General features: G+C 38.3%; 1 protein-coding gene across 3 annotated transcripts in view; it reads left to right on the top strand.

Moving 5' to 3' along the window:
- Window positions 1-12567, top strand: part of PMS1 (PMS1 homolog 1, mismatch repair system component) — a 43280-nt gene that overhangs the window by 19083 nt on the left and 11630 nt on the right. For all 3 annotated transcript variants that reach the window (XM_041403389.1, XM_041403388.1, XM_041403390.1), the window contains exons 6-9: window positions 1785-1901; window positions 5589-5711; window positions 6845-6988; window positions 8207-9102. In XM_041403389.1, the coding sequence (XP_041259323.1) occupies window positions 1785-1901; window positions 5589-5711; window positions 6845-6988; window positions 8207-9102 (1280 nt within the window). The remainder of the gene's footprint in view (window positions 1-1784; window positions 1902-5588; window positions 5712-6844; window positions 6989-8206; window positions 9103-12567) is intronic.

The following is a 12567-nucleotide window of genomic DNA, read 5'->3' as shown; positions in this document are numbered from 1 at the left end:
CATTTTAAGTAATCAATTTTAAAATAGAAGCAGTACAGGATATGTTTTATAAGAGGAGCTATAAAGAAGAGGACAGATTCTTTCATCACTCCAGAATGTCTTTGAGGAGGCTTAGAGCAGGTGTAGAGGAGAGAGGCTGAGGCAGCCCTGGGCTGTCCTTCACCTCTGCCTGCTCTGGAGCATGGGGGGACTCCCTGCCAGAGCTGTGGACACCCAACCCGTGGCTCTCCTTACTCATTTCTCCTTCTCCCCTTTTTCTGTTTGCTGCCTCCTCAGTGTAGGTTGTGTGTTATGTTTGAGGGGTTCACCTCACTGTAGAATAACCAGGCTGTGGTCCAGCATGTACAAAGGGCTGTCAGGCTGCTCTCTATGAGATGAATTATATTCAGGCAGGACTAAAAAGCCCCACTTCAAAAATGCTGTAGAATGTAGTAGAACTGGAAAAGTAAAGATTTGGGAAATAGTTTAGGGTCAACAGTCTCAAAGCTTTACAATTCCACCTGTCCTGTAGGAAGGGAATATCGTGTTCCAGGAGAACTGTGTTCTTCTGTGGAATTCACCCCTGAAGGCCAGCAAATATTCCACTGGACAGGTGGAATTTTAAGGCTATGTATAGCATTTCTTGAGATGGGTGCTTGTGTATTTTTTGCTCTCTCACCATCCTTTCACTTAATAGCCTGTACTTGAATACTGTGAACTCATTTTGAATTTATTGGACACCTAGTACCTACTGAAAGTATAAATTTCAACAGCACTGTAACATCCAATTTAAAATACAACATGCTGCATTATTTTTCCTTTTGTATTTAAAGGAAAACATTGAACACACTCAGGCAACTAACAGTGACAAAAATGAAGTGGACCTGAGTGTAGCAGCCTCAGTTGCCTAGAAGCAGAAAACCAACCAAGGATAATGTTTTTGTTTTTGATACACAGCAAAGAAAGTCAACAGATTCAGAATTAAATTTGTGACTATTTGGCATAGGACTTCTCATTAGTGATAGACAAAATTTCACCTCCCAAAAGTAAGTAATACCTTCTGTATGCATAAGTGGACTTGACAAGTAACTTCTGTTGCAAGTTGCAGTTCATATTGCCGTACTGTATTTATTAAGCCTTTGTAATTACATTTCAAGACATGTAGCTAATACAGCAGTTGGTCCTTCACCCTTCTAACTTGTAAAAGTTTTCATTAGACAAATAACTGTTTTCCTAATATACGGTTCCTTAGAAACTGCTTTTCTTTCTGAATGGCAGACTTATCATAGACCTAGAGTATCCAGGTGAGAGCTATGGATGGACAGCTAATAACCTGATTTCTGTTGAAACAAGATCTTTGCTATAAGTAACTCAAGCATTGCAGTGCCCACCTTCAAATATTGACCAGCCTGTGAAAGACCTGTCATAAACCCTCACTTTAACTGCTCAGGAAAAGCACAAATCCCACTGCTGTATATCTAAGAGGAGAAGTAATATTTGTATCGACTTGGTTTTAACAGTTGCCCTCAGGTACAGAAGTCCAGAATAGCCACAAAATATGCATGAATACAAGCTTTGCTTAGTTTTCCAATTGCTGTGTGGCTAAATAAGTAATGCAGTATGAGAGCACGTGTCAAAAGGTACCATATCGAGTCTGTTCACACTGGAAGTTGTGATTTTCAGAGGGTCAAGGTACAGAATGTTACATATACAGTGTGTGTGCAGTTGCATATGCATGTTCATAGACATGACATGAGTTCAACAAATATAATGTCAAAAATTTGACTCTGTGCCATTTGTTTCAGGCAGTTACTTGGCAGAAGACCAGGGTATCAGATCACAAAATGGCCTGTATGTCGGTTCTGGGAACAGCCGTTATGAGCAGTATGGTACCTTTTCAACACTGCTGCGAATATCCTGAGGTGAGTTTTAACTTCCTTCTCCCAAATTCACTTCAGGTCTGTCAATGAAGAGAGCTAAAGAAACATTCAAAAACAAAGAGACTTCGAAAAAGAAGGTGTGTTTCCAGATTGACATCTGATTAATGCATTTGATTCTATTACTGTCCTCTCCGTAAAATTAATTGGTTTGGTGATTGAAAATCCACTCCAAGAATCACCTCGTCAGGACTCATGTGGCACTGATCAAATGGCAGTAAAAACAGTTGTGATGACAAATGCAGAATTGCTGATTGCTCAGAGCTGTCTCAGTTGGGATTCCTGGCCCACAGGCAGGTTGTGCTCTCATTAATATCTAAGCATTTAGATGGTTCTCATCTTCATGGCCTCTTAGCCTTGTACTCTGAAGAGTATTCACTCAGTTTCAGTGGGTGCACCTGAGCAGTGAAAGAAACACATACTTAGAAGGGCAAGTTATGCAAAACTTCCACCAAACATGTATTTCAACTAAACACTTTCTGGTTTTCAAAAAATTCTGTGTTCTTGGCTTCTTTTTCCCCTTCTGATAATGAGCGAATTCCCTATGATACCCTCCTTTGTCTAATGTTTTCAAAAAAATTTTACTCTACTTCCATTTGTGTTGGAGAAATTTTTTATTAAAGGGGCATCTTGCTACCTTGGAACCTTCTAAGCTGCATTTTCCTGTATCACATAGTAATACTTGACAGGACGACATGAATCACTGTAAAGTCACAATGGCTCTTAGACACAACTTACCAATGCTGCATTCAGCATGGTGCTTAATATTATTCAGACTTTAAAGTCTCACTGTTTATATATGCAGTTTAATAGCATTATTCAGACTTAAATCTTGAGTTTGCCAGAGTGCTTTTATACATGCAGTAGAATGAGGGGGAACAAAGCAAAGTCACTTCTTGTACGTTACAAAGTCTTAGTTGTTTATGTCTGAACTGAGCATCCAGAGCTATTCTTACCTGAACGTAGCTTGGATGTGCCCCCAGGACAAGTGCAGAGGGCTCCAAAGGGAAGATAAGGGGGTATTTAGAAGGGACTAGCTTGGAGGAGGCACTTAGGTTCTCACATTACTTCTCTGCTATATCGTGAGGCATCCATATTCCTTGAATAGAAGTTGGGGAACATTCCATCTCTCTCTCTGTCTCTAAATAGTGTGTAAAATACCATGTGCATCATTTATAGGTGTAGAAGTGATCCATGCATAATGTTGACGTTCAGAAACTGGACATTTCTAAACTAGGCAGCCAAACACTATGGACTGACAGAGTGAAGTTGCCTGTGTAATCATTTTTTCCTCCCTTGTGTGCAGGTATTGGAACAGGTATTTAAGGGCAAGGCATACACTGCTTTTTTTCCTTCCCATTCAGTCTGTCTCTCGTTTGCTACACAGACCAGAGGGCAGCTCTTTCATTCTTTTAACTCCTATTTCATTGTGTAGCTTCATGCTCCTTTGCTGCAAAGTCTACTCTGAAGACAAAACTAATCTTGCTGTTCCTTACTGCAGAGTTTAAAACTTAAACAAGTGATCCAGGGATTTTAAATACTTGCCTTCTTGAAAACATCTCCATTATGGGCACTGAATGAAACAGGAACACATTTCAAATTAACTTTGAAGCATGCAAACTCAGGAGCTATGTGTAAAATAAAAATAAACCCAAGAAAATAAAGAACCAAAACGACTTTTTAAACTTTTCAGATTCCCAGTCTTGTAAATGGCTATAGATTCATTGGGGCTGAAAACTTTCACACAGAAGATTTCCCTAGTGTAGTCTTTTCCTATGAAGGTTAAGTTTAGCAGCTATATGTGCCACTGGGAGAAAGATAAGTATAAAAGAAAGGCATTCTTCTGTCCACCTGTCACAGATATATTTTAATGCTTATAGAAGTTGTGGTTTTTATTATAGTGTTAATTTTGAAAACAGTTGATCTAGTATGAAATAAAAGTTTCATTAATATTTTCCAGTCTCTGTAATTTTGTCTTCATACTTCATACACTTTCATATATGAAAATTCTACTAAGACTAGTTTTATAAATTGTAGATAACTTTTAATGAGCATACTGATATTCTACATGGCTGTAAATAGTAACAGCAGTCAGCCATTTCTAAATCTGGCAACTTGTTAAATGAGTTATTTAGAGACTTTCAGTTTTGCTTTAATGTTTTCTGTATATAAAAATATTGTTGGAAGTGAATGACTTGTACAAATATTTGTGAATTGGAAAAAAAGCTTGAAGCGCAGAGAAGGAACATTGAGGGAGGATGTGCTAAAGTTGCAGAATAAAATCTCAAAGTGCTGCATGTTGTTTTCTGATAATCATCCAACAGATACTTGACACCTCTTTAATTTGACCAGTGGTGTTTGGTTCTTTGCGACGTTGCTGACCAGAACACGCCAGCTTTAGCACAGAATGCTTGGTACAAGGTCAAGAGGGAATAAGGGAGCACATGAGCAGATAGCTGCGTGACGTAGATGAATGGGAAGGATAGGCCAAGTCCCGTGGATCTTAAATTCCATTTCAAATGCATGATAATTTGGATTTTAGCAAATACAAGGGGTTCTGCCAAAAGCACAGCTTATGAGGACTCATTTCTGTGTTCAGTGATCCACCCTGCTACCAGAACATGTTCCAGACTTTCTCATATCTCCAAATCCTCATGCTACCCCAGTGTTCTTTCACCTGTTAGTTTGGGCAGGTGTAGAAGGGCAATGTGTGGGGCAGGATGTGGGCTGCCCAGGATGTCAGTTCTTGCATGCTGCTGTCCCTGGCTTTTGAAAAGTTACAATTGCCTTTTCTTCAGTAATGTCATTATCTTGAGGCTGTTCTCTCCAAACAGCTGTCAGTTATCACAGGAATTGTGGAAATACATCTTTGGGATTTCTGCTTCTTTATCAGATTGATTTGAAATCCATCCAACAGTTTCAAAGTTCCTTAGTGAGGGAGAGGGGGAAGAGATGGGACAAGCAGCACAAGTCATTGGCCTTATTTTGACCCGAAAAACCTGTTAAAAGAATCACAGCAGAAAAATCTTAAAACTTGGAGTTCATGTTAGGTACACAAATCATGTGCTGTTTCCAAGGCTCCCTGGCAGTGCTGTGCTCACAGGTTCTGCTGCAGCCTGTGAATCGTGGGTGCTCAGCACTCTTGAGAGTCAGATGATTTGGATACAGGTGGCGTAGGTAAATTTAGGTGCCCTGAATAAATGCCCTGTGACAGGCTATTTAAGGTGCTCTGTACATAGAGAAGGAGGGATTGTGTGTTTTGGGCTTTCCCTGTAGGGGTGGGTTACTGCTGCCCTGGCCAGGTTGGGCAGCACTCTGTGCCTTTGGCTTGGACAGGGCTTAGGTTGGCAACCCCACCGTCAGCGAGCCAAGAGCTGCTGGCCTGGCTCTCCACAGCCTCAGCTCCAGGCAGCATCCTGCTGCAACTGGCAGTCCAGATGGGAAATATGTCAATAAACTGATCAAGGGAAATAGATACCAACCCATCTTTCTCAGCCCATTTTTTTTTTCTCTAACTTCCTTTATCTTTGTATATTGTAGCTGTTGAGAAGCAGTGCATACATTTGAATGACTTGGACTGCTGTACAATTTTGTTTCACTATCTTACCTTTATAAAAAAGCATTTTGGGCTCTTTAAAGGACTTTTGCTCTGTATTTGTTTTATCATTGCAGATAAATCTTTCTGGATTTCTCCCAAAAGCTGAGTCAGACACTTCTTTGACAAGCCTTTCAAGTTCAGAAAGGAGTTTCATTTTTATAAATAATCGTCCAGTTCTTCAAAAGGAAATACTGAAGGTAACATCCTCTAGCTTTTAAATCAAGGAATAGAAATGTTATTTCTTTGAGGACAGAGACACCTAAGCAATCTACAACTTTTTTCCCCCCATGCAATAGTTAAGAGTATTACAGGTGAAAATACTAGCATTTACAACAGAAAGCCCTTCCACAAGCCTGACACTGCTGGTGCCTCAGTTCTATTCCATTTGCTGCAGTCAGACCACAGAGAGGAGGTTGTATTTTTGGATGTTTAGCAAAATTAATTTCAGGTGCTCTATGCAAGACACCAGAATAGCTGAGTCTTTGTATTAGCCTGTAGAAATCACCTGTGCAATTTCCCGTAAGGGAAATTTATCTCGTTTGTTGTAAGAGTATTCCTCTGTAAAATAGTTTTGATTTGGACCACTTCCAGCTGTGGGCTTATCAAGCAAACACCCATGCTTTCCCTTTAAATTTGTGTGTGCATTGGGTAGAAATGAAAGTGATAGTGCAGCAGTATTGGCTACAGCTAGGCATCATGTAGGCAGAATTTGATACTCTTGGGTTTCTCTCACTACTGAACCTTGCAGCACTTCACTTGGAGCAGCCTTGTCCTAATCCTTGTCATCACCAGGGAAGAAAATCATGCTCATGCCAAAGTGTTCCTGCAGGTTTTAAAGTGGACACAACTATAGTTTTCAATTGGCAGGCAAAGCTTTGTATATGTAAACCCTGAACTTATGTTGGTATGTTAAATGATGAATAAAGGTAATCCATCTCCATATATTTATTATATGATGTGCCTGGCTCTTCTGGGAGTTCAAAGCTTACTCTGAATCCCATGACAGTGATGGCTCCTTAACGAGAGCAGGGAAGCCTGGCTTCAAGGTGGGATTCAGCACACAAAGTAAAAATACAGTGCCCTGCATGAAAAATAGGCTATATATCACATTTACCTCCATGCTGTAAAGGCATGGAAACCACCAGGAATTGGCCTTTTGGTGATTATTCTGGCATACATGAATATGAGGACCTTTTAAGCATTTCTTTAACTTGAAAAACCAACAAAACCAGCAAACCAGTTAAGCTTTTATAATGTCAGATTTTGTTTCTGTGTGTTTTTGTCTATTTTACTGCCTTTACTGACATCTCTTTATTACATCTATCTCTAGTTAATTCGACAATACTACAGTCAGGTGGCACAAAAAGACTGTACTCGTTTATATCCTGTTTTCTTTTTGAGTATTACTGTACCTGCCTCTGCTGTGGATGTGAATATAACACCTGATAAAACTCAAGTTTTGCTGCATTATAAGGTAATTAAGGTTTGTTCTGTTTCTGAGTCGTCCATCCTTATATAAGCATGACAAGGGCCTTGGGACTACCAGAATGTTCAAACATAAACACTGTCACGGAGGTTTTGGGGTTTTTTTAGTTACATGACAGCTTGCCTTTGTCAGAGCACTGTTTTGATCAAAAAGTACTGAACAGGCTGACTGGAGGATTGTTCAAAATTAGTTTCCCAGTTCATTTACAAGGTTTTGATGCTGTCAGTTATATGCGTGTACCACTTTGGTTTCAGATGGCTTTACAGTGAGAGCAGCTAAGTGGAATTATGTTATGTGGCCCTGTATATGCTTAACTTCATATTTAAACCAAGTAATCACTATTTAAACACCACCATTAAGGTGAGAGTGGGCAGGAGAGGAGTTGATTTCTCATCAAAGTACTATTTTGTCATTATGTGTATATACTATCAATGACCTCAATTAAGTGCCACAAAAATTAGAAGGGTTTCATTGGTGGTTATTAATGTGCATATTCAAAGTGAATATAGGTAGTCACACCAGTATGTTAATCCTCTTATTCATAAAAACCTTCTGTATTTTTCTGTGTTATTCTTGTAAATGTCCTGCCTGTTACAGGTCACTTGTATGAAAATTAATACAGCATTTTTACATTTGATCTAGTTTTCCTTTGGCATTAGAAAAAGGGTTGGAGGTTCTTTTCTCTCTTTTCTTTTTCTTTTTTTAAAATTTATTTCTATTTTTTGGGGTTTGGCTTTTTTATCTTGCTCATTTCCGTTACTTGGTGCAAAGTTGAATTGGAAACATGGACCATGAAAGTAACTACACAGGCACATCCACATGAAATTGGATGTTGCTGGTGCACCTGTTTTGGCTGTAAACTTCTAACTCCATATAAGGTAGGAATAACTTTACATGATACTGGTTTAAGAAGTCAAACCCCCCTGCTTTAAGAAGTTATAAAGAAAACATTTAATTGCCTTTGTGATATCAGAGTAAACTAGTGAAGCAGAACGCATGTCACAAAATATTTGAATCTGAAAGTGTCCAGTTCAAAATCTTTCAGAATGTGTGAACAACTGACATGCAATGATCTGCCCAAATTTGTCTAAAGATTATTCCAAGTACGAGCGCACTTTGCATATTGTTCCATATTCTTGGTATCTGGCACTTACATTTTCAGGTGCACTTGTGTGTATGTATTTTCTTCTTTTTTTTTTTTTCCAGGAATCTGTCTTACTTGCAGTTGAAAATGTGTTGAAATCACTGTATGGGCCACTACCTGCTGCAGTCCCTGGTGAAAGTAATAAAACAGATGTTATCTCAGAAGACATGTTTGTTCACAGAACAGACCAAACAGATGTGGCTGTTAATGAGATGGGACCATCTGGAAATGATGAGCTACATGCTCATACTTCATTCCTTTCACTCAGCAGTGATGTGCAAAACTGTCAAGCAGGAAAAAACGCAGAGATCTGCTTAAATCATCAGACATTTAGTGGTGATAATGTACACAGTTGCCTGGACAAAAGAGAGGTTTCTAAGAGTGATGCCTTTCCAGACAGTTCCTTAAATTTATTGTGTGAGGAGGAACAGAATGGACAGCATGTGGCTGATATTCAAAATACTAGTGTTCCTGTGGACCACGAGTCTAAAAAAGCCAATGAGCATCTTTTGAGTTCTGATAATATTGACAAAATAGATAAAAATGAGGAAGCCTTAGTCCCTAGGGGCTTGCCTGAGATCTCTGCTGATAGCTGGAGTATGGGAAGTGCATTTAAAGACAGTCTGGGAGACAAGCTGGAACCTGTTAAAGTCTTGATTCCTGAAGTTAGAGGGACAACTAATAAGCAAAATGAATACACTGGTGAAAAAAGCAGTGAACAACAAAGCCCAAATCAAAGCATAAAGAAAAAAAATGTGATAAGTGAAAAATTTGGACGTGTGACAGCTTATGACTTAATTAATAGCAAAATAATAAAGAAACCAAAGTCTGCGTTTGAATTTTTCACACATGAGTGTCGTCCAAAATTGATAGATGATAATCCAAAGACCAGCATGAATGACATCCTGCTGACAATTGAAGAGCAATGGAAGAATTTGAATGAAGAGGAAAAACAGAAGTAAGTTCAGGCTGTGTCTTGCTTCTGAATCTGGAAGCTACCAATGAGTCACTTGTAATGAATTTTAAAAACATGTGACATTCCAGTTATTTATGAAAAAATATATAATGAATTTTGACTTCTGAAGATTAGAATTGGTATTGTTTCACATGAGAGTTGTTGTGTTTTGCTATGTGCAGTTGTGCACTGCAGATTGGAATTACTCCTTCTGCCACTGTGCTGTGCAGCAGTTGGATTAGGGACAGCAGTAGTTAGGGACAGTTCTGCTGAACAGTTATTTAATATAACAGGCAAGAAACTGACTGTTTGAATCCTACAAACTTCTAAGGGCAGCCTTTGCAGTATCACTCCCAATGCCCTGTCCTTGAAAACCAGCACAGTGATGGATGAGGCACTGTAGAGTTCTTCAGAGGTTTTTCAGCTTTTATTATTATAAAGTGAGAATTATTTTTTAGGAACTTTTGTAGTCGAACACTGGGTGAATTCCATTCCTCTAAATTTCATTTGTATCCCAGCCTAGGCTGCCTCAGAATTGTATTTGCAAAACCCAGTCAAGTGACACAAGGAATTACTTTTTCCCCTAACCAGCTGTTCCATTGCTGGTTCAGAGACTATAGCACAGTCTAAATTTTAATGTTTCAAACAAGACACAAGTCTCTTCCTGGATTACAATCTGTATAATTAAATCCATATTTTTCTAAAATGAATTGTCACTGAGTTTTTGAAATCCATCTGCAAGAAAAGGAAATATTTTAATAAGACATCTGCATTGTTCTGAATGTTAGCTGTATCAGATTTAAGTGAAACCTTGTCACCCAGCTTCTGGTTTACCTAATTTAAAGTTTACTATGCAAGCAATATGCCATGATCACAAACCTATATATGTGAGAAAGTGTTTTGTCCATCTCTGCATAAGCAGAAATATTAATGTAATAGTAGAAATCTACTCCAATTATATTCATGCTTTTAATGAAATGAAACAAAAGGTTCTGCCAGCTGTTTCAGAAAATTTTAATTTGCTCTGCTTTAGCTTTTGAGATTTCATGGTTGCTTTCCTGGTACAACTGTTATGTTAAAGAGTGTGCCTACAGATTAACTTTGCATTAGTTCAGGATGGAGACCTCTCTGGTAATCAAGTTTTCCTTATATGTTGGACTGAATGCAATATACTACACACAGTGTATATATACTTTCCTTATATGTAGGATTGAATCCCATGGCTGTTGAAGGAAATTAAGAATTCACCACTAGTTGTATCTACAGATACCAGCTTTCGTTTACCTTTCCACATTTATGATCTTAAAATTGCCTCAGAGAATAGCAAATAGGAGGAGATACACAGACAACTTTTCCTGCAGAGCAGAAATCCAGAAGGACTTGTGGCAGAGAACATAAGTCTTGCCTCCAGGTACTCTGGATAAATTGGGCCACCTAGAGGTAACAACAAATGTAAATACATCAGGGGAGCCGAGTGCCACAGCTCTACTTCATGCATCCTTGCTGGCACAACCCCACATTTCCTGGGCTCCAGTCCTTCATCCTTCTGTGATAAAGTCCTGCCTTGTGCAATGGGTGTGCATGGTTTCAGCATCTCTGTTTCTCTCCGTGGCCCCTCCATCGGGTCTCAATTAATTTAAATCCCTTTTGGGAGTAGTGCAAGCACCAGATGTCTCGTAGTGACACAGGATGGCCTTTTCAAAACAAGCCAGCATTTATTACACAACCGGAATGTCAAATGTTATGGTCTTTAGGTTATAATAGAGGAGGAAAGCTCTGTGCATGCCCATGCTGGCAGCATCACATATCTCCCTGCTTTGCAAAGGATTTCATTCCTTGCAGTCACTCGGCTCTTACTTAATACAGCTTGCATGTGTTTCTGGCCTTCATGTTTCCTGCATATCAGGCTCAGGTAGGAGTGGGAAAAATCCTTCCAAGTGCCATAACAGTGGCAGGAGTAGTTACCCTGAAGGTGTAGGAAAGGTTCAAAGTTACACACATTGTCATGGGACTAACAAATCACCTTGTCAGCACTCTGCAGTAATTCTTCATGAGTAGATTTGTACCTTGGGAGAAATATTTTTTCAGGTAGCATGGTCTTTGCTGTCAGAGTTTGCAACAAATACTCAAATTCAGATTATTTGTCTTATAAGGGCTGAGAGACATATATTAAAAGGGGATTTTTAGTATGCTTATTATTTTGTTTGGGTTTATGTTGCAAGGGGGAAAGAATCTATCATTGGTCCATTTTTCTAGTTAAACCAAAGCTGTCTTTGAAACTAGACTTTGTTCTACTCTTCCACTCTCTGCTTACATATAGTTTTGCAAATTTTCTTGGCTTTAGGTTTTGTAGCGTTAGAAAAAGATCCTGAATTTGCAGTCTTAATTCACAAAGCACAGAAATGCTGTTCTTGTAGCACTTGTTGATCATATGTTCCTCTGTGGAATGATTTTCAGAAAGGCAAAGGTGTTCCCTCATAGTTTGTAAATCTGCAGTTTTTCTTTGATTCTGAGCAAATCGCTGATATTGATGTGTATGAATTTGGAAGATGCTCACAATCAAAATTTGTAAGATTAGAATTTTTCTGGTGGTAGCCTAAACTGACAGGCAAGTTGGACTTTGTTTGGAAGTGCTTTCATTTTGGATTATCAGTCATCACTAAAGGCTCAATTCTCCTACACTTAAATATTTTCCTGTATTACAGTTAGGTCTGTTCAAAAGCAAGTATTTATTGATCTGGTCAAAGCTGTAAATGAATTTGGGATTAAAAAAAATTCTGTTCAAGTGATTTCATCCATTCATTTTAAAAGTAGCAGATGTTTTTTATCTTAATGTTTGCTCCATATTTTCTAGGACGTGATTTATTGCAAGAAACTATTTAAGCTGACTTTTTTAGTTAACTAAATATTGGTACCATATGTGAATGCTAGCACATCATAATTAATTGCAAATGGTGACCCTTTTGTTGACCTTAATTTTCCAGCGTGCATACACATAATTGAATCAAACTGTTCCAGCAAGTAGCAATAAATAAATATGACCAGCTAAAATACTTATTTTCAATACTAACATATGATAGTACTACTTTTTTTTTTGGTTTTGTTTTAATTGAAGATTAGACTGGTTTGAATTACCTTCTAGAATTCAGACTATCAAATATAGGCAAAAAGAGGCAGTTCAGCAAATGACAACCTTTGCTTTCAGAAAAGTAAAATTCATAAGCAGTAGACAAGCATAAACCTGGGACCTATAAAAGTTTAGTTATCTCACTGACATTTATAAACTCATTAAGAATCCATTCATGCTGTAGAGGTTTAGTATGTAGTAATGTTTTAACCATTTAGACAGCATTTAGGAGTAGTTTTTTATTGACTGTTTTTGAAAAATCTGTAAGATTGATTATTACTTACATATATGTCCTCTATTCTTACACTTCATATGGCTAATTTTAGGCCGTTTGAAATCAA

This window comes from Onychostruthus taczanowskii, unplaced genomic scaffold, assembly GCF_017590055.1.
Source record: "Onychostruthus taczanowskii isolate IOZ18803 unplaced genomic scaffold, ASM1759005v1 scaffold20, whole genome shotgun sequence".
Classification (NCBI taxonomy): domain Eukaryota; kingdom Metazoa; phylum Chordata; class Aves; order Passeriformes; family Passeridae; genus Onychostruthus; species Onychostruthus taczanowskii.
Note: the sequence above shows the minus strand (reverse complement) of the source record. Positions and strands in the feature narration are given on the sequence as shown.